Here is a 27405-nt window from a genome sequence, read left to right as displayed (position 1 = left end):
AAGCTGGCACTCTCTTGCCCTACATTTTATTAATCTGGAGCAAATATGCACTTGTTTTTCTCATTCTGTTTTTGCTAACTGTTACTATTAAGCAGAGGTACTATTTACAAAACCTGATTTAGTTATTTTAAAGCTGTAATATCAAATGTCAGATCATCAAATTTACCACTTTTACTCCTTGGTGTTTTTTTTCTAAAATTCCTACATCAAACAGCATCCACAGTTGCAAATACTGGGGTGGGTGTGGGAATGTCTCGGGGGCAAGGGGGAGGACATACAAATTCAAATTCGAAGAATTTGCTTGAGAATTTCCCCCCCAAATTAATTTCATTATAGCTATCACTAATCTGGATTATATTCCCCACTCCTTATTTCAGGACTTGAAGTATTCAAGTTTGTTTTTTACAGGTTACTTACTCCTACTGACAATTCCCCCTCCCCCATGTGTGCACAGCTTTATTCCACAGTTTCCTGTCTTCTGAGTTTATCTTTTTACCCCACCCCCCTAGATGGCCTTTAGTGTTTTATGAATTCCTAAACCCTATCCTATCCTAAACCCATCAGCGAAAGGTTAGGTTCAAAACATAGGATCAAAATGTTCAGTTGAGTTTGTTTAGCCATATGGTTTAATAGAATATATCACAAGCCTAACGATATATAGATATGATTGTGATTTCAGTCTTTCAGTTGTAGATAATATTGAAGCAGACAGTTTAATTATCTAGGTACTAATCTGTCACATGATTCCCGAAAGACTTCATGCTGTTGGACTAATGCTATAGCAACTGTACTGCATGTTGCATTACCCTCTTACCTGCATTAGCAAACAGATGTTACATGTTCTCTAGATTTCTCACTCACTGAGATGTAGTCAGAGGTGCTTTCTTTGGGTTTTCTCAAACTAGGAACTGAATACATGTGTCAAATTTTCAGGTAGCCATCTCCACAAATACGAAGGCACACTTATATTCTGCTCTGTCAGAAGAATGAAATTCTTGCTTGTCGCAGGAATTCCCCTCATTTTTTGGTAGGAAAAACAATGTGGCCAAGATTGAAGAGTGTAAGTTTGCTGAGTCTTTCAAGTAGAATATGAATGGGTAAACCAAAGGTGTGTTAAGTTGTGCAACTGCTTTTTAAAAAATTTTCCCAGAGTGGCTACAATTCCAGCAAGGTCCCTCCTGAGTGGTTCACAAGCTACTTGGAAAAGGTGAGTACTCCTAGGTTTGTGTTTGTCCTTTTGGTCCTTTTGTGCAACAGACTTTGGGAAGGGGACATTGGAGGTGGCTCCATCAGACCATGAGAATGACGTTCACCATTTGTGCTTTCTCAAACATAGATGGAGCTCGGTGCACAAGTTGAAATTTGATGTAAACCATACCAAATTCCAAACTAGATAAATACAAATAATGCATGAACTGGCATTGTTAGGAAGACGCTTTGTCAGTCTTAAAAATTGCAGTGGGGTCAAGGAATGGAGGAGGCTTTGTGGGAATCCTTATGTCCTGGATTCTATAGCAATATATGTGTTGTGTGCAAAATTACCTTTTTTGTTGTCATGAACCTGCTTACTGCCTGTCAGTTTTCGTGTATAAGTGCATGTACCATTCCTGGGATTGTGGAGCAGAGTGGGAACTGAAGAAAAGCTTTTGGAGAAAAGATGGGAGACCTTGCTCAGGGTGCACCTCTTCCCCCCCCCCCTCCAGTTCCGGGAGCAAGTGGTTCAAGAGACGGTTGAAATGCTCGAGCAGAAGTTGAGTGAGAAGTGCCTCCTTTCCAGCCAGCTCCCCAGCTCCTTGAGCAGCTCCACACACCATGCCCCTGCAAGCTCCTTGGAGCAAGGCAATCCCTTTGACTGGCTACTCTCCTGCAGTAACTGTCAGGCCCCCATTGTGGGCATTCGCTACCAGTGCAGGTAGGACATGAGCAGAAGGGTGAAAGTGCAAACCTGTGCAGCTCTGTTTGTTTCTTATGCCCAAGATGTCAGATTTTGACATCCTGAAATTCCCAGGGTATGTTATATGTTGGTATGCAAATAAGCAGGTTTCTAGTTCTTATGGGCAAAATTAAGTCTGAGAACAAGGGATGAATCTTGGGAGCCAAAGGCAAACTGGGTAACAATACTTCCAGGTGGGCTGAAAGGCAAACTCCAGTGACTTTCAGATCCTCTTCTTGCTGATGGTTTTGTCTGTCTTCCATTTGCTTTCCTTAGCAAGAAGGCAGAATAAACTATGCTAGCAAACAGAGGAATTCTTTTATCACTGATGTTCTCTGGTCTGTTCCTTCCTGATGTTTCCCTATTTGGGGGACCATAAAAAGGAGGTAAAAGTGATACCTGGGTTTGTCTTCCAAACTTTTCTAAGAGGAATGCTCTGCTGTTCACCATACATGCCCACACAAAATGGTCTGCTGGTGAAACTAGTTGTCAGCTAGGGGCCTAGTGTCCCCTTTCCTTCAATGTTTGGGTCCCCTCTCCACTCACTTTCCCAGTCATCTTCCAATCCAAATTTATCTTTCACTTGCCTTACAGAACCTGTACTCTTCTTAGAATTCTCTTCCTGTCATCTTAGAATGTTTGAGCAGTTAGAATATTTATGAACTTTGCATGACATCTTAACAGTTCAGCCAACGGGCTTCGCACAAAACAACAACCCATCATGGGTTAATTTACCCACGAGGAGCTGCAGCATGTGCTGTGCACCATTATGAATGTGCAAGCCCCAGCTGGGGGTTGCTGTGGCTTGTCATGTCATGTGGATCCAGATGGTGAAAGTTATTTGTAGGTTAAACAATCCTTGCATAACCCTAAAACAGACCATGGGTTATGCAAGCGTTGTTTAACCCTCAAATTACCCCTGCTGCCCAAGTTTGCATGACACAACAAGCCACAGCAACCCCCTGCCAGGGCTTGCATATTCATAATGGCATGCGGCATGCGCCCTGATGGTTAGTTAGCCATGGAGGGCTGTCATGTCATCCAAACCAAGTTGCTGTTGGGTGGGAATAGGGGTTGTTCACAGGCAGGCAACAATTATATGAGTAAAATCTTTTTTGGAGTTTGTAGTTTTTTAGCTCCATATATGTGAATATGTTTTGGTCTAGCTTGAATATAGCTTGAATATTATATTGGGGTTTGTTTTTCAGAGTATGTTAATTGTGTATTTTAAATTGGTTTTTACAGACATTCTTTGGGTAAGAAATAAGTTTGGGGGAAGGGGAAACCTTTTAGCTTATGTACTAAAAAAAGCAACATTACTTTTCTTTTGCTCTATCCCTTGTTTGGTCACTGCATCTAAACACAATTTAACCAATCAATTGGTGAAAATCAAAAAGCTGTCCAGGAACCCATAGCCTTTCCTTTCCTCTCCTCACAGTGTATGCTCATCCTATAGCATCTGTGAATTGTGTGAAGCAGGGATATATACACATGACCCTAACCACGTGCTTTTGAAGCTGCGGAGGCCTGTTTTGTGCCTCTCTGAGACATATAACCTTGGTCAGTTTTCACCTCGCCTTGCCACTGTGGAACATGTCAGGTAAACAACCAAACTTCCTTAGTGTACTCTGTGGTCAGTGTGAGCCAGCTTGGATATGCATGCAGTTTTGTGGTCTGTGTTGTAGTGAATAAACACAGAATGTAGAAAATTAGAGGAAGGATATCTAGAGGCATGCAGTCAGGGATGTGGTTAAGTTCAAATCAGTGAGCTGGTTCACACATAATAGCAATTCATGGTTTGTTCAGTTTTTGTGAATTGCCCGGAGGACTTTGGCTATTGAGCTGCATAGAAATGAAATGAATTGCCAGGGTACAGTGGGAACAAGCAAATGTGCTGCTTCCCATGTGCTCATCGCTCTGCTTTATATCTGGCTTGGTAAACAGCCCAGAAACATCCCTTTCCTGGTTTATTGTGATGTGCGAACCTGGCACTCGGATTGGTTTGAGTTAAACAACCCCGAGTTTTAACCCAACAACAAACCATGCGTGATCGTTGGGTTAAAACTGTGGCTTGTTTAACCCTAAACAATCCAGAGTGCGGTGTTTGCAGTTCATGACAACAACCCAGGAACTGGACATCCCTGCACTGTTTACAAAGCTGGATGTGAAATGGAAGAGATGAGCATGTGGGAGGCAGTGCAGTTGCTCACTGCAGTGCAGCCTTGGCTAACTGGATTGCTTAACCCATAGTTAGTCATGACATGCAAACCGGGTCAATATGAAATTAGCCTCTATTCTGACCCCTGGGTTCTTGGTCTTCTGCCTCCAAACCTCTCCTGCATACCCATGTCCTTCCTTCCTAGCCTGTAGGTACTGTGCAGTGTGTCTCCCCCCACCCAAGTTTCAAGCTCTTCTGCCTAATTGGCCAGGACTCCCATCACAAAAGTGTTGCTGGTTTGAGAAGGCAGAAACTTGAGAAACCTGACTCAGCTGCACATCCAGCAGTTCACTATGTAGTGTTCACATCCCCATTTACCATCTGCTGCTCACTGTTGGGATGCCCAAGGGAGGTAATGCTCAGCCCAGCTGGAGAAATGGCATCAGCACCCACCACCTATTCCTTCTAGTGCTAAGACTCTTGGGGTAAACAAGGGGACAAAAGGCACATGAATAGTTTCAGCTCCACAACCCTTCTGATCGTAGAGATTAACTTTGTTGCCAATAGTGGCCAGATCCAGCTTTGGTTGTGCAGAGTCTCTCTTAAGCAGAATTAATGTCGTCTTTCAATCTGTGCAGGCTCCAGAAACAGATGGACAAGCGTTTCCTGAAGGCAGAGAAGCAGCGCTTGCGAGCAGAGAAGAAGCAACGCAAAGCTGAGGTGCGGGAGCTCAAGAAGCAGCTGAAGTTGCACCGGAAGATCCACCTGTGGAACTCTGTCCATGCGGTAGACAAGGCTGGCTTGACAGCTGCCAAATCTGAGAGTCTGCAACCCAATACACTTCTGTAAGCAATCGTGGGACTGGGCCCCAAGGGGGAGATTGCACCTCCAGGCCTGGATTTTGGTGACCTCTGAGCACCTCAGGGGGATGCTGTGCCCTAGCCAAAGGACAGGCTGTGTATGTTCCTCTCCTTGCCTTCCAGCATGTGTAGCTTCTTTGACTCTCTCCCCTCTAATGCTGGGGAAGATAGTTTTGAAAGGCTGCCAAGGATTATTTTTTCAAGATCCCTGGTCCTTTCCTATGACTAGTTTCCAGGGAACCTTGGTTGGGTGAGCCGTCGTGGTTTGTGGTATAGAGCTGCTCTTAAATTCAAGCTTCTTTGGATCTGTCTCACATAAGGGGAGGGGATGAACATCCTTACGTTGAGCTTGAGCTGAGTAACGTTAGGCTGCCCCCTCTACTTTGCAGTCCCCTGCAGGGCTGCCCTGTCATTGTTCCCACCCTGAGCGCTGCCTTTATGGATGAGAATCTGCCAGATGGAACTCGCCTCCAGCCAAGAACAACCTTCATCAAACATTGGCGCATGAGGAACACTGGCAACATGGAGTGGAGCTCTGAAACGAAGGTGCTTTCCAATGCTTAAGTTGTAATTGGTGCTAGAGATCAGAGCTGCCTGCAAGTCATGCCCTCTTCACATACCCCACCCACTTTAGCTTGGATAATGTAAGTGCTTTTCTGTGAGCTCAGTGGTGATGGAAAGGCACTCTGCACAAGTGCAACAATACTTTTCCCTTACTTCACATGTTTCAGGACTGAGTTCTGGTGCCATTTCTTTTTTACTATTTCCTGCAAAGAGAGGGGTCCTGCTTATTTGGGTGAGAGCTTGTTTTTGATTCCCAGCCACCCAACAAATGATCTGGAGCCTTGGCCAGCCTGTTAAAGCTGGAAGGCAGAAATTCCCCCCTAAGTTGCACGCTCTCTATCTTGCTGCTGAACAATGGGAAGCTGAAGGATTCATTTCAGAGAACAGTAGTAAATAACTGATTTTCGTGCGAGGTATGGTGGGGGAGGTCACAGGCAGATACTGTTACTGAACACGTTCCAAAGTTATCTGCCATGGATTGGAACGCCAGAACTTTAAAAGATGCCTGCATCCAAACATATAGTGGGTTAATGCCAATCAATATGTGAGCTGCCTCCTTAGCTGTTCTGCTCCCTTGGTTCACTGGCCCATAGTTCCTTGCCTCCAAAGCTGTCCTTCTAACAGCCCCAGGGACTTTGGGTCAAAGAGCTGGGGGCTGGTTGGGTATTCAGCCCAAAACCCTAGTTATAGGATTCTGCTGTTTTCTCCACAATAGTCTCTCTCTGTAGGTGAGGTAAGACAGTGCCCATGGCCCACCCAATGAAGCTCAGACCTGCATGGGGGTTTGAACCTGGGTCTTCCAATCTGACATGCTATACTGAAAACATCCCATTGGTGACCAGTCCCTAAAATGCACAAGTACTCCCTCCAGGCCCTTGGCTGAAATGAGAAGGAAGTAATGGCCTTTTGTTCTGTGTTTTTCACTATTCTTCAGCTAAAATTCATGTGGGGGAACTTAACTCTGGTGTCCTCGGAGAAGAAGGATGTGAGTGTGCCCACTCTGCTACCTGGGCAAGTGGGGGTTGTCTCTGTGGAGTTTGTAGCCCCCTCAGTGGAAGGAACCTACACATCTCACTGGCGGCTATCACACCGAGGGGAGCAATTTGGACCCCGAATCTGGTGCAGCATTGTGGTTGAGCCCTCTTCATCCAACACTGGCTGCCCAGAGAATGGCAAATGGATGTCCAGTGTCTGCCAGAAGGGCAGGTCCCCTTATAAGGAAGAGGTGAGCCCCTCATGTTTCTGAGCCTATGTAAGGTTTTTCTTCTCCAGCCCTGCTTTCTCTATACCCCTCTCCTCCACTTTATGCCTCCTTTTTACACCTCTTTCCCTCAGGCCTCTGGCTCCTTCAGCCATCCTTCCCTTGGGCCCCTGTTTCCTTTCTTGCTGTGTATTCTTTTCTCCCTTCAACTACAAGGTTTATTTAGGTTCTTGAGCTCAATTAGCTGTCTAATTGACCTGTCACTCGAGGGTATGTAATTCCTTTGCTCTTTTGATGATAAGGAGTCTACCTATGGTGGGCTCAAAATCTAACTGAAGAACCAGGGAGCTACAATAAAATTTATGGCATGTTACTTTCTTGGCAAGTGGAAAGCTGTATTTTACTACATCAATAGTATTCAATCGTATTTCTGTCAGTGGGAAAGACCCCAACTCAGTGGACAGAGCACATGTACATGCAAAAGGTCCCATCTTCAGGTAGGGCTGAGAGAGAGGCTCTTGTCTGAAACCCTTGAAAGCTGCTGCTAGTCAGTATAGACCAGATATGTAGTCCAACACATCTGGAGGGCACCAACTTGGGGAAGGCTGGTGTATACAATACCAAGCTAGATGGGGTGATGGTCTCGCTGTGTAAGGCAATTTCCAATCTTCCTAAGTAAAGTATGCATGCAATTGAACTGATGTGGAAGTTGTACCTGTTCCTGGAGAGAAAACAAACACTCTTTAGCCTCCTTTTAAATGGCATTGACCCAATGAACAGGATTCTGCAAGATCCTGAAAACTTTATATTCAGTCTGCCAAATAGCATCCACTCTGTGTACCTTGGAATAACAGACAAAGAGTACTCTATCAGTCTCTCAGACCAACAGAAGACGAAAAGAAATTCCAGGCTCTCCATATCCTCTGTTCCTAAATTTTCACTACGCTATTTCTGACAGACACCTAGACCTACAAAATGGAACTCTAGTGAACAAGATAATGCCATATATATATTGATGGCACAGTATAAAAGGTGGAGTGCATTGCTTGTGCCAAAGTAGGATGAAGTTGGCTACCTCAAGGGTCGTCTCTGTGCTCCTGTTAGTATTACTTTTGCCTCCTGCAGGAAAGGCCCTCAAAGTTCGGAGTGGACGTTCTGCAGACTGCTAATAGTGCCATCCAGGGAAGTTTGGCCAGCCGGTCTGCTCCACCAAAGGTGAAGAACATACTCAGTGCTAGAGAGTTCTACATCCCATCAGTCGACCTTCTCACAGCTCAGGTGGCATTTCAGGCGCAAGCCAAACTTGGGGGCAGGGGGGCTGGCAGAAAATTCTGTATGCTTTTACTCTGCCCTTAAATTCTTTGGTTTCCCTCCATTAGGATTTACTCTCCTTTGAATTGCTGGACATTAACATAGTGCAAGAGCTGGAGCAGGTCCCTCGCAACACTACTGCTGGTAAGCATCCTCACCACCCCAGAAGGCATTTCAATGAAAGTACATCCTCCCTCCACTTCCATAAGAAGAAGTGGATGGGGGAATGTCCAGCATTCCATCCAGGACGTGGGATCACTGGCTGCCAGCTAAGGCCCGCACTCTGGTAAGGGGGCCTGCTGCCAGTCCCTGGAGTCCTGTGTTCCTGCTGTTACAGCTCCTTGCAGTTGCTACCTCTCACCTGTCCTCTCAGGTGAGCAGTGAGGAACAGGAGCAGCAGCAGCCTCTGCATGCTTAGTCCCCCCTGCCCCCATCTCTCTGGAAGTTAGTGTCAATTGGACCCAGAGCAGAAGACAAGCAAATGGGCAGTGGCAGTAGGAGGAAGAGGAAGATGATCTTGCCAACTGGCCCCCCAAAACCTGGAGCTGGCTTTGTCTCTTCTGTATAACAGGACAGATTGCTCTGGCAATACTCCCTTGCATACCTTGGGTGCTTCTGAGCTCTGCTCTGCTGCTCTCTTGCAGCTAGGACTACCAGTCGCGATGAGTACCCCTGTCTGTGGTCTGGTACAGTATCTGCTTGCCCTGGGGACTCTTGCGGCTCTGCCTGAGCAAATGCTGTTTAGGGTTTATATAGTTCTCTAGCAATCTCCAGCAGTGGCAGCTGATCAAATGATGATGGGCAGGGCACCTGAAGATGATGAATTTGTAAGCCTTTCAGGCTTAATGAGAGCTATGTTGCCCTATCGAGTATGTGCAGAGTGCATTTCCCTCACCTACAGAAAATCCCTTACCCTTCCTGCCTCGTTACGTTTTGAGTCCCTACCCACCTATCCTTTTGTTTCCTTTTACAAATGAAGTGCTGAGAATCTTAAGAGCAGTTCTTCCTGGTGGCATCATCTGTTGCCTTGCTGTTCCAGATATGACTCCATACCTTCCAGCCCTGCCCCATGACAGCCCCCTGCTGGAGAAGGCAGGCTTGGACCAGAAACAGGAGGAAAGCGAGGGAAGCACATGTGAACCACTGCCTGGTAAGCAGTGAGGAGCATTGAGATGGTCCTAAAACGTCCCCTGTTCCTCTGGGCTTGGCTAGCAAGTAAAAGCCACCAGCCTCTCCTATCAACTGAGTTACCAGCCACCTTGGTTGGCTTTTTATTACTGGAAACCAGCTTTGCCCCAAAGCTGCTACTTCTAGAATCTGGGGATCTTGCCTGATAGTTTAGTGACCCTGACATATGATTGCAAGGCTATGTATACTCTGGAGAAGTAAACTGCATTCTGTTCCATGAGAAGATAAATTGACTTGAGCAACCAAAATAAATTATGCAAATGTGCATGTATTTAGCTTTGATAGTGTTCTCCTATACCTTAGCAAGTCTTTTTTTCCCACCAGTGGGAGAGCTACTGACTGATAACTGAGGGAAAGGCTGAGTTTTGGCATGGAAACAGTCACCTATGTCAGGAGAGAGAGGGGAATGTGACCCTGTTGATTCTTCTTGATCTTTCAGCAGCTTTGGATTCCGTCAGCCATAGTATCCGTCTGGGTTACTGTCTGAGCTGGGAACAGGAGGTACTGCATTGCAGTACTTTCACTTGCTTTTGGGTGGTTGGTTCCAGAAGGTGGTACTTGCAGGATATTGTTTGGCCCCATGGATTCATAGAATCATAGAGGTGGAAGGGGCCATCATGTCCAACCCCCTGTTCAGTGCAGGAATCCAGTTTAAAGCATCCCTGAAAGATGGCTGTCCAATCTGTTTGAATACCTCCAGCAACAGAATCCCATCACCTCCCTAGCTAGTTGGTTCCATTGTCTGACTGCCTTGACCATTAGGAAGTTTTTCCTGATCTGCCTTCCTGTAACGTAAGCCTTTTATTTCATGTCCTTGCAGTCTTGGATGATAGAGAACAGGCTGTGGCCCTCTTCTCTGTGACAACCCTAATTTAACTTGTTTCTTGATACATAGCTTGTACCATGAAAATGGTAACAGATAAGGTAATTATTACAATTAGTTACTTGTAAGAGAATTCATTAGCTTCCCAACACAGTTTTAAAATTTTAAATTGGATACTTGGTTCACATGTTACAGCGTAAATTAGAAAAGTTAGAAAAAGATGGCTTCAGCCACCTTGATGATATCATAAAAAGCTTAAGCAACCAGTCAGAGCAGGCTATCACATGAAAATACAGTCAAGAGACATACATCTTTCAGAAAATCATAATGAAGTTTTGCCACCTTACTTGATACCAGTATGTCAATTTTCAGCTCTTGGCCCAGACTAATCAAAATCATTTTGAGTTTTGTTTCTGTCTTCTATACTATTAGCCATCCCACCCGATTTTGTGTCATCTGCAAATCTGACAAACATGCCCCCCACCTCTTCCTCCAGGTCATTAATAAAAAGGCTGAAGAGTCTAGGGCCCAGGATCGAACCCTATGGCACCCCATTCAATACCTCTCTCCAGTTTAATAAGATACCATTGATGAGCACTCTTTGAATGGATCCACTAGGTGGATCAGCTGTGGATCCACCTAGTAGTAGCACCATCCAGCCCATACTTAACTAGCTTGCTAATCAGAATATCAAATGCCTTGCTGAAGTCGAGGTATATTGTGTCCACAGCATGTCTGTGACCTTCTGTGAGGTTACCTGATCAAAAAATGAAATAAGGTTAGTCTGGCAGGACTTGTTCTTGACAAATCCATGCTGGCTTCCAGTGATCGCTGTATTAGTGTCAAGGTGCCTACAGATTGAATGCTTTATAATCTGCTCTACAATCTTCACAGCTATTGATGTTAGATTGGTCTAAAATTCTCCAGATCTTCCTTTTTGAAGATAGGGACAACATTTGTCCTCCTGTAGTACTTCACCCATTCTCTAGGATTTCTCAAAGATAATAGAGAGAGGTTCTGAGAGTCCACTGCTAGTTCCTTCAACACCCTAGGATGGAATTCATCTGGTCTTGTGGACTTGAATTCATTTAAGATGCTTAGATACTCCCTGACGATCTCTCCATCCACCTCAAGCTGCACTCCTACCCCTTCAGCCTGTTTGTCACATACGCAAGACAGGACAAAGATCTGCTTTGGGGAGGACTGAGCCAAAATAGGAGTTGAGCAGTTGTACCTTTTCTTTGTCACCTGTTAGCATTTTGCCGTCTTTGCCCAGCAGCTGTCCTGCCATTAGTTTTGTCCTCCTTTTACTATGAATGTATCTGAAGAAGCCTTTTTTGTTATTCTTAGCATTCCTTGCCAACTTCAACTCCTTTTATGCTTTGGCCTTCCTGACACCATATCTGCAACTCTGGACTATCTGCCTGTAACTATCTTAGTAACCTGTCCCTCCTTCTACCTCCTGTATGTGTCCTTTTTGATTTGCAGATCATCATTAAATTTCTTGTTTTCTTTCATTTTTTGTTCCTCATTGGGATTGTTTTTGATTCCACTTTTAGTATCTCCTTTTTCAGGAACTACCATCCCTCTTGAACCCCTCTTCCTGGTAGGTTTTCCTGCCATGGAATTCTACTTAGCATTGTTCTGAGCTTATTAAAATCGGCTTTCCTGAAGTCCAAGGTATATGTTCGACTACGCTTAGTTTTCCTTAGAATCAGGAACTCGAGTGTTAGAAGGTCACTTTCCCCCAAAGTTCCTGCTACTTTCACCTGATCAACTAACTCTTCCCAGTTGGTCAGAATCAAGTCAAAGATGGCTGATCCCCTCATTCCTTCATCCACCCTTTGAAGAAGAAATCTGGCAGCAAGGCAAGTCAGGAATTTCCTGGAGAGAACTTGCTTCAGCAGAGTTTATCTCCCAACAAATATCAGGGTAATTAAAGACCATTACTACTACTATATGCGTCCTTGACATATCTGCAATTTGCTTTTGGAAAGCATCATCCATATCTTGGTGGGGTGGTCAGTGGTAATTCCAACCACAGTATTGTTTTTATTCCTTCCTCCATTTATTTTAACCCAGATGCTTACAACAAGGCCACCATGTTCATTTTCTTAGATTTCTGTGCCAATGTGTACATTTCTAATATAGTGCAACTCCTCCCCACTTTCTATGGCTTCTGTTCTTTTTAAACAATTTATATCCTTTAATTGGGAAAAATACCAAGTTTCAGTTATACCTATCTGAATCAAGAATTCAGACTTGTCCTGTTTATTTTCCATACCCTCAGCTTTAATATAAAGACATCAAAAGCCATGAACGTTTGTGAAGGGAGTAATTTGTTGTGCTTTATGGGAGCAAATATGTGGCTTGGCATTTGGTGCTCAGACCCCATCTCTGCCTTTTAATCCATTTCTTTGTGAAGTTACATGTCTCTGAGCCTCATCAATGTGCCTTCTGTGAAATCTGTGCTGGAGCAGAGAACTGATGGTTCATAAGAGTGGTTTTGTGTTTTGGAGCACAGAGCTCACTTCTGCCTTGTACTTAGGTTCTTGGCCAGGTTACTTCTTTTAGTCTCATCAGTTTACTTTCTGGGAAATGAGTGAAACAGCCATGCCCACCATTTTGTAAAAGGACAAATCCCCCATAGCAGCCATTTTGTGGGAGCGTCTGACAAACTCTCAAAATTCCAACTGTGCCCACTGACCCAAAAAGGTTGGGGACCCATGGATTAGGGAAATGGCACTGGTTTCCCCTACTTTAGGGAGACTTTGGTGTTTTTGTGATAGCAGTGATTACTTCAGTCCTCACCCTCTTCTCAGATCTATTTGCATACAGTCAACCAATCCACTTTGCACTGAGGAAAGGGGCAAAAACAGCCATGTTTAACAGGTGTGGGAACAAAAAACCAAGAGTAAATGTGGGTGAACAGAAATAATGAGAAATCAGATGCACAGCTATTGCCTGGACAGGCAACAGAATGAGAGTCTATCCCTGAGGAGTCAGGGGCACATTCTCCAGGTTTGTGGGCAACCAGCAGCAAGAAAAGCCCAATTTGTGTTAAGAAAAGCCCTCTCTTTTCAGTACATATTCTCATCATCTGGTTGGCATCTCTAATTCTGCATATAGCGGGTTGGATTCAGACTTAGTCATACCTAGAGTAGACCTATTGAAATCAATGGGACTTCGATTAGTCATGACCCCATAGTCATGACTTAAGGCCCATTGATTTCAGGGGATCTTCTCTAAGTTTGACTAAGTCTGGTCTCACCATCTCTTGCTGATAGCTATGGGGAGGGATAAGGAGCTATGCTTTATCCCCTGACAATTAGAAGGCCTAGAAATGTGGATGTTTCCTTTTTCTCCTTTTCACTTTTTATAAAAGCTGAGATTTTTAGGATGCTGACATCTGCACCCAGTGCCACATTGTGCTCTTGCTCAGTGCAACCAGTTATTTTGCAATATGCACTTTTCTGATGATCATGTGGCCTGAATTGTCAGGCTTCCCCTTGAGCTATCCCATTGTTTCAAATCTCTGGATTGGCTGAAAATGGTCACCAAGAGTGAGGGTCAAGCCCCTAGCCCCTAGGTATGTTATGTTCCTTGTCTACATGACTTCTGAAATTTGTGGTAAGTGCTGATGAGAACATCTCATACCACAGATGCTCATGTGGGGAAAGGGAAGACTGAAAATCTAGCAAACCAAGACGAAGGGGAGGAAGACATGAGTGGGACCCAGTTTGTGTGTGAAACAGTAATTCGCTCTCTGACCTTGGATGCTGCACCTGACCATAGGCCCCCGCAGAGGAAGAATTCTTGGCAGAGTGAGTCTTTTAAATTGTTCTGTTAAAAATATGTGTACAGAAGAAGCCCCTGGGATTTTGATTTTCTCCTCTTATTTTTGTTGGTTAAGGTTCTCTGCAAGCACTACAGGATACCATCCACTATAGCCCAAAGTACAAGGACCCCATTAGTCCTATTTCCACACCACAGGAACCAGAGTCTAGGCATCAAGGCATGGAGATGCCCAAAGAACCTGAGTTTGGTAAGGAGAAGTGGCTAGAGCTTGCCTCTCTGAAGAGAACGTAGACCTGAAGGTAGGAGAACCTGTCTGCGCCCTGGGAATGATGATACTAGATCCCATATATGCGTTATAGGGATGAACTCAAATTGGAACAAGTGCAAAGAGCAGCAGCATCAGAATGGTGAGACCCACCTTAGAGGTAGAGATTAAGACATCTTCCACTGTATTGCTCCAGTTTCTGTTTATGGTATGCTGCCTTGCATTATGTAGGCTGATTTTTTGGAGGTGAGGTGTAGGTGATAGAAGATTAAGGGTGCAATCCTTAATCTTCAGTCGGAGGCTTACGAGCACCCAGTGTAGAGTGGGAGGTGCATTGCGCCGCCGCCTCTGCGTTTTAGCTAGGCAGGCATTTTTGCCTGTCTAAAAGATGCTTTGGGGAGGGGGAGGGAAGGAGGCTGGGGACGGCTATGGATAACTTGTATCCCCATGTCACCAGTCTCCTCCCCTTCCCACCCACCAGCATGCCCCCTTTTACCCTTCTATGAGCTCACGGTTGCAAGCTTGTAGCAGCAGCCAGTGCGGTTCTTTGCGCCGATTGCGACGGGGCAGGGAGTGGGTTTTCCTGGCTTCGAGGTCAGAGCCCTGTCTTCAACCTCAGGGCTAGGAAATCGAACAATCCTATGTGCCCCAGCCACTGTCTAGGGTGCCATAGGATTGCTCTCTAAATGTGATTGCTTTTTGCAGTTTTCCAACCCTATGGGTGCGCCAGTGGGAGGCAGGTCCTACCTTATGTTGGCTACAGGTTGGGGAAACCAATGAAAGTGAGACTGGTAGAAGCCCAGTGAAAGGGACTGCATTAATCTTTGTAGTGAAACTGTGTTCTTTGTGTTCTAGTAGAGAACCTTCTGGTGCAAGATGGTGAGGAATCAAGGGATGTGGAAGCTGAGGATGATGCTACGGATGAAATCTGCAGCCAGGCCTCCTCTGCTTCCTCTGAGGATTACATCATCATTCTCCCAGAGTGCTTTGACACCAGCCGTCCTATGGGCGAGTCTATGTACAGTTCTGCTCTCTCTCAGCAAAGTTTGGAGAAAGTGGCAGAGGCCCCAGCAAGTCCTAAAGAACAGAGCTGCCCCCCAGCACCTAGTATCAGTGATATCCTGACCACCTCACAGACCCTGGATGAGGTGCCACTGACTCCTCTAATTGTGGAACCACAGCTGGCAAGGTACTAAGTTGACTAAGAGCAAAGTAGAACTAAGTTAAGACTTCATTGCCTCCTGTAGTCATAATCGGTCTCCAGAGGAGAGGAAGTGTAGGCTGCTGAGTTTGAGCCCAGGCTGAGCAACACACAAAAAGCCAAGATGGGACAAAAGCCAAGTGGGATATTTTTACGAGGAAACTGGCTTGAATGTTTAGTGTAGACCTATATCCTCAGATTTAGTAAGTGTGTTTCCAGTTCTCTGAGGTTTGTGCTGTTGGAAGAACAGACACTATGCTTTTTTCTTCTTCTGTAGCTCTTATATCTTCACAAATAATCTGTTTTTATTTGTTTGTAACAGATTTCAGGTCCTTTCCCAAAATAACAGTACCCAAGAAACTCATTCTTCCAGTAGAGAAGAATCCCCTTTGGTTCCTGAACAAATGAGAGAAGGTATTATGTTTTATGGGTGATGTATGAAGAGCAATTGCTAATCACTGGAGGGAGCAATCCTATGCAGATAGGCGGCCGCCTCCGAACTCGGAGGCGACCATCTATCCAATGCAGCGTGGGTGGCGCGCGGAAGGGATCTTTTCCACACTCTGGCCACCCTGCATTACTGGCTGGAGGACTGATTTCGGCCCGGAGCAGTTCGGGGATGGGGTGGAAGGATGGATGGTGCATAGGATGCCTCTTAAAGTCGCTTCCACTGTCCCTGCCCCCAGGAACGTCCCCTTTTGCCCCCTTCCGTGCTGCTGTTCCGAGGCTGGAGATAATCCACACTGTCTGCAAGGCAGTGGGGGAGAGGCAGGGAAGTGGTTCTCCAGGAACCGACCAATCCTGTGGCTATCTAGCGGCTGTCTAGCAGCAATAGGATTGCGTCATTCATTTTATAGCCTGCCTTTTTCCGGAAGCTCATGCCAGATAATGGCAGTTTAACTCACACCAACATGCATGCGCACACACATACAGCGCTGCTTTCATTAAATAAGAGCAGTGAATTTTACATTTTCAATAAGGACAATGCTATTCCCCATGAAATCTTTCCAGTAATCACAACTTCTAGAATCAGCTTTCATCACGCCCCGTCTTTGCAGTTCTTTAGGAAAGCTCTGCATGCCCATCTGTTTTCACTGCCCTTGGTAATGTCTGTTTTTATTTCTTTTTATTGAATATGTATTTATTGATTTTTATTGTATCCACTTTGTATGGTTTTTATTTTATATACTGCCACGAGAGGGTTGCACTCTTACAGGTGGCCTAATTTTTTTTTAATTAAGTAAATAAACTTGGTTGTTTTCTTTCTGTTCTTGCTCATTCTCCTTTTTTTCTCTCTAGACATCCAAGGAAGAGATGTTCCTGGACTTTCATCTGCGGGACTTGTAAATAACATGCCAACGTGTCCAGAATTCTATAGGTAATAAAAACTGGGTCAGGCTGGGGTTTTATTCTGATCCAGCTGTCAAATGGTATCCTATTTCTCACCAAGAGTATCAGTTTCCCATACAATGATTTGAGATCTTCTTCCACTCCCTTCCTTTTCCAAAAATGTCCGTTTACTTTTACAATTGTACAAATTAAATTGGTCTGGGTCCTGTGCATGTTCCATGCATTAGAAATCACACTGTAGAAATATGGAAGTGGGTACATAGCAGGAATTCAGCAACCTGAAAATACCGGTTTTCTTAAGGAAGTTTCTAGCCACTAAGGCTGCAAAGGTAGACTTGAACATGTGTGGGAAATGCCTTGTGACATCTTAGAAGGTAGTAGGGATTACTGTTCATTTTCATTTATATTCCATTCCCAGGCAGCCTTCCTTTCAGACACTGTCCAGACCCAGACCTGCTTTCCTTCAGCAAGGTTGCTTTATCATGTGCCTTCAGCCCATACCCTCAGACAAATGAATGTTCAGGCATTAAGTATATAGCTTTCATGCCCTGCAAAACCCCTCCCCTTCCCATGGCAAGCGGAATACATTATACTGGCAGAAGAAGGCAATGCATGCAAATATATTTAATTGCCACAACTTATTTCAGGAGGGCCCATAGCTCACTAGTGGAGCATGTTGTTTGCATGCAGAAAGTCCCAGTCTCAATCCTTGGCATCTCCAGTAGCAGAGTTGGAGAGCTGCTTCCAGTTGAAGTAAATTATACTGGGCTAGATGCACCAATAGTCAGACTTGCTGTAAGGCACTTCCATACATTCATATGTTGTTCAAGTCACAGGATCCTGGTTTTCTTGTTGCAGAATGGATTTTTCAAAGAATACACAGGTGTAGGAGACAGAACCCAACTTTTAGTCATTCCTTTCTGAAGAATTGTCCAAGCAGCATATCCTCTCTTTTTTCCCTCCTGTTACAAGAAATATGAGCGAAACCCCACTGTGTGCTCTGTTAAGGGGAATCTGCCTGGTTCATTTCTGTTATCTCCTGATGCCCTTTAACGTTCTCTGCAGACACACGCAGGGTAACAGCCTTGCTGGGGGTCTGGTGAAGGGGGCCTGGTCAGTGGCTGCCTCGGCCTACAAGGCGTTGTTTGCTGGACCACCCTCCATGGAACAGGTAAGTAGCTTGTGTTCATAGTGCTCCCTGTGGGCAGGGCAAGGAGGAGCTTAGAGCAGGAATGTTTATATTCTGTGTTTCCATGAGCATACTGTACAAATGCAGAAAATGTGGTATTAGGTTACCATTCCTTGCTTTTGTGGCAGCAAAGATAAATCTGAAAGCTATGTGGCATCAGAAATTACTGCAACCAGGAATAGGAACGTAATCCCTTTTACGTTTTGCTGGGGATGGCTTGTGTTTTGGTTGATGGGCATATTTTGGAATCGGGAAGGAATCTGTCCCCCTACTCAGACTGGCCATTGGCTGCTGTGTGTGGTGTGGTTGGCGAAGCTGGTTGGTTTTTTCAGCAGGCTTCCTCCTGCACTGCACCCACTCTCTTTGTTGTGTCATGCTGTGGGCTGGCTAGTATAGCCAAGTCTGTGGGGCGGGGTCCTTGGCCAGTAAATCTGTGGCCTGACCTTGTGCCAGGTGGCTGATCTGCATGGCCTCATTTTTAGACCTTGCTTTATACTGCCCCTCATCGTTAGATTTCAGGATTTTAGTCCCTTCTAACTCTAATTCTAAAATGTAAATGTTTTAAGATTCGTAGAATTGATTCCTGTTTCAGAAATAAGAACATTTATTGCAAAGGTTTCTTCTCAGTGTGCTAGGTATATCCTGATACGGGTTAATACCCTCCCACTTACTCCAGAGACAGGACCATATCGGTCATCAAAGGTTTTCACCCTTCTGGTGGTGGGAGTCCCCCGTCAGTTTCAGAATGTGATCAATCACAGGCTAATGAGCCTGCTTTTCAAAAAAGACAGCAGTTGGGTTTTCCTGTAGTTTGACAGAAAAGGAAGGGACAGGACAGAAGGTCATCCCCAAGACACTTAATTATTCTGAATAGAAAATCCGGAGAGCTCCTATCCAACAACCCCTAATATTGACTCCCAGTTGGGCCATGATACCCTCTGTCCACTGAGGAGAAGAAACCCGAGGGTTTTCTCTAAGCTGTTGATTTCCATGGTCACCCATCTCTGTCTTCAGGGCATCCATCTGTATCCATATTTGGATGACCTATTCCTCAGGTCCTCCTTGCTAGTCACAGCCAAGAAGGACCTCAGCATCACCCTGTCACACCTAGCGTAGCATAGTTTTCTCATCTATACCAAAATTCCACATCTATACCACCTATCTCCATCCGGGAAGGGCAGAGTCCATTCCATATTGGCCCAGTATATTGGAGAGACTCTCAGTGGTCTGCTTATATTGGGCGGGTTTGCACAATCATTTTCAGCCTCCTTGGCTTAAGCCACCATGGTTTGTGGCACATGCCAGGCGCCTTTTAACAAACCACCCAGAAACCATGGGCTGTTTTAGAGTTGCAGGTGGTTTGCCAACAACCCACCCTAACCAGGTTTGGACAATGCTACAACTTAAGAGTGGGGTTTGAGGTACAGAATGGATGCCCATGGGTGCCTGGCAAATGCCACAAGTCATGGTGGCTTATTTAAGCCATTGTGGCTGAAACTGTGCATTTTTTAGATATGGTAAGTGGTGTATAAATTGATTAAATAAATAAATGTCACATCAGACCTTTTCAGACGACAACAGACTGACCCACGGAAGTGGAGTCTGGACTTTCAGGTCTTTGTGCAAATCCAGAACAACCTCTGTATGTCAATAGATCTATTTGCCTTGCTAAAGAATCGCAAACTCCAGCACTATTTCTCTAGGTCTCTAGCAAACACAATGATAGTATAAGACATCCTCAACACTCTGTGGCCTATAGGCCTTCTTGTTTGCCTTTCCACCAACTCTCCTGCTTTCCAGGGACTTGAAGAAAACTGACTTTCAAGTACTCAGTTGGTCCTAGGCTCCTCCCTGCCAATTTGTCCTTGCTTTTCATCCAGGAAAAAGCTATTTCTCATGACTTTTTAAAAAAGAAGCTACTTCTATTATTACTATCATTTTTCTGGCTATAAAAAGTTTATTTTCTTACCTGGCACATATTGGATGTACGCAGCGGAATAAAAATCTGCCTTAAACGTATCCAGTCCTTTAGACAATCCAATTATTTATTCATATCCTTTCACTCCTGAGTTGGTATGTGGAAGGCATCCCAGCTATACGCTTATTTTTCACTGAGTCTATGCATACATAATTCTACAGCAAGTGACCGCTATGCCCTCAAGCTGGTCCTTCTCCTGTGGGACTCTAGTTAGTTATTCTTTCAGATGTGATAAGTGTCTTAACATTAATCTGCATGGCCTTGTGGTCCTTCTTATGACTGCTTCTGGGAGTTTCTGCTTTTCTGTTTCTGAGCTATAGCCATGGATGGAACTGGCAAGGAGTCGCCTGGGACCAACAGAGTACTTGAAAATTTGTCACATGGTCCCTGCTTTTCCCTGGGGAGTTAACCCTTTCTGGGATGCCTTCTGTACGTCAATCTAGAAAAAACGTTCTTGGCAAGTACCAGTGTTCCATTCGCTGGACAGCAGCCTTGAGACATACTGACTCCTTGTTTACTTTAATCCAATCTCCTTTGAGAAAAAGGCATCGGGTACAATAATCACCGATAGCATCACCGATGCAATGAATATGAACTTGAGCACAGTCCGGGAGAGAGCGGAGGACAGGAAGGCCTAGCGTGCTGTGGTCCATGGGGTCACGAAGAGTCGGACACGACTTAACGACTGAACAGCAACAACAATAATCACCAAGTGGCTCAAAGCAACTTTATCTGTAGCCTATGAGACCCAACATTGTCTGTGCCCCTTGCACTTTACGGCTCTTTCTGTGAGAGAGATGGCCATGTCAGCAGCCTTTTCCACGAACCCCCCTCCCTCCCTCCCTCCCTGAGACCTACAGGGTGGCCATCTGGTCCACTCCAAGCACATTTACATGTCATTACAAATTGAACACATTTGCATCTGTTGAAATGGCCTTTGAGAGACAGATACTCAGGCACATTGACCTGTAGTTTAATAATAAAGGGCAGTATATAAATGCTTTAAATAAATAGTTGCTACTGTTCCATTGAATATTGGCCCACTGAACCGCAAATAAGGGTAACTGTGAATGCTCTCAAGGCAAACCTGGGCAGCCAGGGAGCTCATGGCTTTGAAGAAGGTACTCTGAGCCTGGAGTCTCCAGTGGGTGCCCACAGGTTCCCCCTTGGTGCCCACTAGGCTCCTGCAACTCCTGATCTTAAAAATGGGGCGGCTGCCATGCTGCAAAGTGAACTTTTAACAACCAGTGCCATCTATATTTACAAGAACACCTCTGGGCCCTGCATGGGCCCCAGAAGCATTCTTAGAAAATGAAAAGGGAGCACATAATTTTGAAGTGTGCCCAGCTGCCAAGAAAAAAGTAAGCTGGATGTGGTGGGGAACATCCTGCGGTGGTACAGGAGGTGGCATGGAGCAAGGGGATGTTTTGCCCCTCCTGTGAGTTAGCTGGTTTGTTTGGTGGTGGGCATGTGTTTTGTCAGGGGAGAGGGTGTGTTGCCTGGGTTTGGGTGGTAGGGTTGGAGTGGAGTGTGCTTTGCCTGAGGGGGGGGGTGGCTGTGTGATGTGTGTGTGTTTCTCTGAGCATCAGCAGTTTGCCTTTGTGAAATGAGTATTTTGTGGGGGGCAATATGTGGGGGCAAATATGAGATTCAGCATTTGCGGCTCAGCCCCCGCCTCTGTCTTGTACTCAGTTTGTTGGCCAGATGACTTATCTATGAGCCTCATTCATTTGCCTTCTGTTAAATGGTGCTGGAACAGAAAACTGGGTTCAAGGGAGGGGTTTTGTGTTTTGGCAGCTCAGAACCCACCTCTGGCTTGGACTTAGGTTCTTGGCTAAGTTACTTTTCTTTTAGCCTCCCCAAGTTGCCTTCAGGGAAATTTGTGTTTTGTCATTGATCATGGGCCACAGCAGACACTCAAAACTTCAGATGTGCCCACCAGATGAAGATGTTCTTGTGAGGGTCCTGCAGAGGCTAAAACATCATACTGATTGTGTAGGCCATTGTACACAACCCTGAGGATTCTTGTGTACAGGGGATGGGTTGGCACAGAGATAAACCTCCAGCAGCCTACAAGAGGCCTAAGTAGCCCCCTGATTAATGGTTCTCCATTCAGAACTTGTGTTTCCTGAAAGCTTGTTCACATGTGATCCAGGAACACTGCAACCATCACCCTGTTTTGTCACTATAAAAAAAGATGGAATGAACACTGAGAACTGTTGACACAATGGAATATGTTCCTTCACCTAAATATCTGATAGCCTGAAGGACCCACAGATGCTTTTCCCATGAGAGAGATCTTGGAGATCAAGGGAAACTGTTAAGAGTTCTATTCTGTAGCCCTCCTATTCTGTAGCCCAAAGGAGCTCTATTCTGTAGCCCTCCTGAATGGTCTGTGTCACCCACTTCACTATGGATGAGAGGATCCAGGCCTTGCTGAACTCCTGAAACTTCCCATTCACCTGTGGGTACTGGGCATCACACTTGCTGCAATTGCTGGGCTGCCTAGATCCTCTGGAAGACTAAGGGTTGGGGGCATAGGAGCTTGGGCATAGTTGTTTGGGGCCCTGGGCTGGAACCTATGTTTTCCAGATTAAAAGTCCCTGGTTTGAAGGAACAAAAGGAATTGTCAATAAACTTAGGCCTGTGTTCATTCCTTTTGGGCTGTGATAGCATGACCTTTTTCTTCTCCTTTCTCTACACCAGGACGTCTTGAAGCATTGCATCTCAAAGCTTACTCTTACAAAGGACAACAGTAGAAAGGTTAGATTTGTGCAGCATTTGTGTTCCAGTGCTTCAGGCCACACATTGTGCCTAACTGACATCTGCTGCGGTTGCATGGGCAGAAAATAAGAACAGGTCAAGACTAGCATCTGCCATGAAGATAGCTGCTTTTGTTACCTTAAGAGTCTTGTGGAGCCTAGATTGAGTCAAACTTGACTCCTGATGAAATTCAGTAACCCACAAAATGCATGTTCTGGCAAAGATAGATGCAGTGCATACCACCTGTTTGCTAGGGCTGACATTTCATGAGCCTTGTGCAGAACCATATTCTTCTTCTTACCTCCCTGTCCTCTCAAGGAATTTTTGCTATCCTTGGACTACAGCCACTGCATCCACTAACAATACCTTAAGAGCTGCCATGGCTGCTTTGGGATATCAGGGAGTAATCTCTTTTGGCAATGGTAATAACTCTTTTACGATGCCCACTCATTGCATATCACCTGTTGCATAGATTTTGGGAAAGGATGCTCACGGGGTGGTGTGTAAGGTTTGCGGAAAATGTCTTCAACCACATTATCTGACTTCCCTACAACTGGAAGGATTTGGGCTCATGTTCTTGTTCTGAATAGGGAACAGCTAAGGCCTCGAAAGAAGGTGGGTGCAACAGCTGAAATGAGGAGAGTTTACTTCTCTCCAAAACCATTCACCCTTATTTTTTTTCTGAAGAAGCTGAGAACCTGTCAGAATCTTCCCAAGCATCTATATCCCCAAAAGGTTCCCTTTCCCCAGGCACGGAACATATCTGAGTGGATTTCCTCCATGCTCTCCTTAGAGCTCTCTGGGTATTGGGGTGGGGAAACCTCCCTTGTGTGTTTGGAGTTGCGGTGTTTGTTTTGCTACCAGTGTAAGGGGGGGGAGTAAGAATTTCTTGGCTCACAGAACAACTCAGCCCCAGTTGAGATTGGCAGCTTAGTTCTGGGCAGAAAAAAGCAGGAATCCACTGTTACTACCACCATGTTGCAGGGATGCTGCAAGTACTTAGAAGGGCCGCTGTGTCTTCTAGTGGTGGTGAGGTGGTCCCATGAAGCCTGTATTTGATGAGGGAGGAAGAGCTCCTGCTGGGGCAGCTAGAGTTTGGGGAGGCCTCCCATGCTTGCTTCCACTGAAAGTGTAAAGCAGCTGGAACAGCTGCCTCCTGCATCTCCATAGATCTTTTCTGTACTTCAGACCCAGACTGGGCAATTACTCTCCCCTTGAGCAACAATTGAGGAGAAGTTAAAAATTAAAACATAAAAGAGAATTTTTATAAGATGATGTATAGATGGTATATGTCACCATTTAAATTGTCTAAAATGTATAAAGGTGTTTCTGGAAAATGTTGGAAATGTGAGGACCAAGGGGGAACGTTTTATCATTTATGGTGATAACGTTAATATAAAATGATATAACGTTATTATACGTATAGTACATATAGAATAACTTTAATATAACATTAATATAAAATAACGTTTTATCATTTTTGACATCAATTCCTGGGAAAATTCTGGAGCAGATTATAAAGCAATCCATCTGGAAGCACCTTGAAAACAATAAAAACAAAACCTGGCGTGCTATGGTCCATGGGGTCACAAAGAGTCGGACACGACTGAACGACTGAACAACAACATTGTTGTTGTGTTTCTGTTGTTGTGTTTTTCTTTTTTTAAAAAATGGGCAGAGGATTTTTTTTTTTTTTTTAATAAATGGGTAGTGAAAGGGGCAAGCAGTGTGGGTAAAAACCAATGGTTCACACAGGGGAGGAATGGAAGATAGAAAATGGCCAGGACTTGTGAGCACAAAAAAATGAACTGGCAGCTGTGCTCCAGAAACTCCGTTACTGCAGAGCAGGCAGACCCAAAACTTGTTGTGGGTGGGCCTTCCCACCAGACGATTGAAAGCCTTCCGTTACTGACAAGGCCCTGTCTGTGAAGTGAGTGGGATACCAGGATACATTGCTGTCCTGAGAGAGGAAGGAATTTCTTGGGTTCAGAAGTGGAGAAGCATTTGCAAAGAATCCTGGATGTACAAATATGCTTGCTTGTACGCACCTTCATGCACATGTACATATATGTTTCCTTGTTTTGATAGCTCTGTCTCTTTTGTCCTTCAAGACTCTTCCTGTGACCACCAATGATCATATGGCCACTTTCCTGGCCAACCTGAGCGAGATGGGCTTCTGTGACCGGCACCTTAACCTCCGGCTGCTGCGGAAACACAACTGTGACGTGGCCCAAGTTGTTACAGAGTTGCTACAACTGAGTCATGGTGATTGGGATGAGAACTGATACTGAACCTCGTTCATCTTGCTCATTAAAAACCTGAGCAGCAAACAACACCAGCGGCTTCCAGCTTCCTTCTGTTCCAGTAGAGCAGAGATGGCTTGGATTCCATTTTTCAACACATCACAGTTCACCACCACCAGGGCTCAGACACTAGGATCTCTTTTATCTCTGAAACACTAGATTTTTCAACCTGGCATAATGCCAGATTCAGTAGGGTAGAAAAGGTGAATGTGCACAAGATATATAAGTGAGCTGTGTCTCTTAAGAATTTTCTGGCTGTCACATATGTGCTGCAAGCAAGCAAGAACCAAAGACTTGAGGGACCATCCTGCATTGTCTCTGTCCATCTGGTCTTCTCTTGCTATTGAAGGCCAGGGATGGTGGTGGACACATCTTGCTGAAGGCCCCTCCTCCAAATTCTGCCATCCCAAGAAGGGGGTGACTGACCTGTATGTCCTCTAGTTTGCTTTAGAACTCTCCTGTATCTTGTAAAAGCAATAATTCCACCACCATTTTCATGTGTGTATTGCAGGGCACTGACACTACCTAACAAAACATTAATCATACTCTAGTTATTGCTTCCTCCTAGCAAATCCCACTATACCTTAAATGCTGCTGTTTACTGCTTAATTACTGAGGATGAAATACTGTGAAAGGAGCAAACTTGGTAGCAGGACTGAGCAGGTGGCTTGCCATAAAAATATCAAAACAAAGAGCAGTTGTTCCTACTACATAAATCTTCAGAGGTATTATTAATAGTTATTCTTGCATAAAGTATTTGAAGGGCAGATGGTCAGGACACACTTGAGTGTTTTAAAAGCTATTTTTGTAGATCAGTTTTTACCACTCAAGAGTTTCAGGAGAATAGACTCTCAAATTCACTATTCCTGATCCTTTCTGCCCAGGTGTTGGACCAATTTGTGATATATAAAGTGCATCATCACTTTTAGCAACTCTTGATGCAGGTTGAATATATTAATAATGCCTTCCAGACATTTCTTGTATGGTGTAGAGCAGAAAAGAACATGGAGGACAATGCTGGATGAGAGATACTTTAAAGCAGGGTAAATTCCCCTGCCTCGTCAGTTAAAAGATGTGGGATGTGAGGAATTTCTCCCCAAACCCTCTTAAAATAAATAGGATTTGTATCCATTCCCACTGGATTGTGTCCTTTTACTTTACTCTCAGATGTTCCTTTGACTTTTCAAATAATAAAAAAATGGATACTGTCTTTTCATACAACGTGATGATGGGGTGAACCCAGGTCTGGCTTTTCTTTGACTTCTGGGGGAAGTGGTTAATATAGATAGCAGAATCCAGAAATGGAAGTGAGAAAAGTCCCTTTTTGCTTAAGAGGCTAAGAAATCGAGGGAAACCCTACTTTTGCAGTTGTTGCTCTTTAAAAACTGCATGGAAAGTAGAAAATCTGTGAATTGGAGACTTTCAAATGTGGGACTTATCTCTTGAGGTACTGGGGGGAAATCTTGGTATAACCAGATAAATGCTTACTGTAGTCTCTTGAATTTATTGCTACCAGTTCAATCAGTGAACTTTGTTAGCCCTGGTAGCTTTCTTTCGGTTTCATAAAAGCTGAAATTTTCTTCTGTTGGCTTTGTATATTTTATAGAGGTTGCATGGATAATAACTTAAACAGTGCAAATATTACAATCTTTGTATATTATTTAGAATAAGCACTTTAAAGTCTTTGGGTGTGACAAACATTAAAGTATACATTAAATAAGTCACCTTGTCTTTGTGAGAATAAAACTTGCTGTTCACCAAACTTTGCTTGCTGGGTGTGGATTAAAGGATGGGGGAACCTGCAGCCCTAAGCAAGCTGTTTTGAAATAAACTACCACTGAATGCAAAGCCATTACACGAAGTATGTGTAATCTGGAGTGACAGCCCTTGTACAGGGAAGTGCACCTATTACACTTAATGACAGCTCCTTGTACATCCAAGGATTCCCTTCCAAGAAAATGTCATTACGTCCTCTCTCTGCACCCAGGGGTGATGAGGCTAACAAAGTGCTGCAAATGTATGGCACTGCACTTTCGCACAAGTCCAGCACCCCTGCATCCAGAGCCATAAACCTGTGGGAGCTGTGAAAGCCTGGGGGGGGGGGGGGCAGTGCATGCACTCCCGCTTCTCTGTGGAAACCACACTAGGTATATTTCACGAGTTATACAGCGTTGGGCAGTCTCATTTTTCGAGAAGCTGAGCTATCTTTAAAAAACAAAGTAGTTTGCTAGATGCGTATTCCAGGGTTGAAGGGGGAGTCCAGAATGTTCAATGAACTAAGCAAACTACGTCAGCCATCAAGAGCAAAGTAGGGCATTTTTCTAATCTCATATGCATGCTAAGATTATATCCTGCTTCCAACTAGCTGTGTGCCTCTGGAACCTCATAATCATGGCATGATGGTGTTTACCACCCCGTTTGCCCCAGTATCTCTTGTTCCGGCGGGACGGGAGCGAAACGGAGCAAACTAGGACCGCTCCACGAGAGGAGGGAATTCAAACTGGTTGAAATAAGTCGTTT

At 44.7% G+C, this 27405-nt stretch overlaps 1 protein-coding gene across 25 annotated transcripts in view; it reads left to right on the top strand.

Moving 5' to 3' along the window:
* NBR1 (NBR1 autophagy cargo receptor) overlaps positions 1-26605 on the top strand; it is a 38551-nt gene extending 11946 nt beyond the window's left edge. For 3 of the 25 annotated variants that reach the window (XM_084857259.1, XM_084857285.1, XM_084857281.1), the window contains 17 exons: positions 1151-1207; positions 1704-1912; positions 3372-3533; positions 4730-4936; positions 5341-5497; positions 6450-6740; positions 7842-7994; positions 8096-8171; positions 9007-9177; positions 13701-13862; positions 13952-14083; positions 14957-15290; positions 15625-15716; positions 16602-16680; positions 17718-17823; positions 22526-22582; positions 24694-26605. In XM_084857259.1, the coding sequence (XP_084713385.1) occupies positions 1151-1207; positions 1704-1912; positions 3372-3533; positions 4730-4936; positions 5341-5497; positions 6450-6740; positions 7842-7994; positions 8096-8171; positions 9007-9177; positions 13701-13862; positions 13952-14083; positions 14957-15290; positions 15625-15716; positions 16602-16680; positions 17718-17823; positions 22526-22582; positions 24694-24867 (2619 nt within the window). In that variant the 3' untranslated portion in view covers positions 24868-26605. The remainder of the gene's footprint in view (positions 1-1150; positions 1208-1703; positions 1913-3371; positions 3534-4729; positions 4937-5340; positions 5498-6449; positions 6741-7841; positions 7995-8095; positions 8172-9006; positions 9178-13700; positions 13863-13951; positions 14084-14956; positions 15291-15624; positions 15717-16601; positions 16681-17717; positions 17824-22525; positions 22583-24693) is intronic. The other 22 variants (XM_084857263.1, XM_084857265.1, XM_084857276.1 and 19 more) reach the window with 16 other exon arrangements.
* The last annotated feature ends 800 nt before the right edge of the window (positions 26606-27405 follow it).

This window comes from Heloderma suspectum, chromosome 5 (assembly GCF_057233095.1).
Source record: "Heloderma suspectum isolate Gila_16-S chromosome 5, 16-S_ref, whole genome shotgun sequence".
Taxonomy (NCBI): domain Eukaryota; kingdom Metazoa; phylum Chordata; class Lepidosauria; order Squamata; family Helodermatidae; genus Heloderma; species Heloderma suspectum.
The sequence above is the reverse complement of the archived record's forward strand: the minus strand, read 5'-3'. Positions and strand labels throughout refer to the sequence as shown.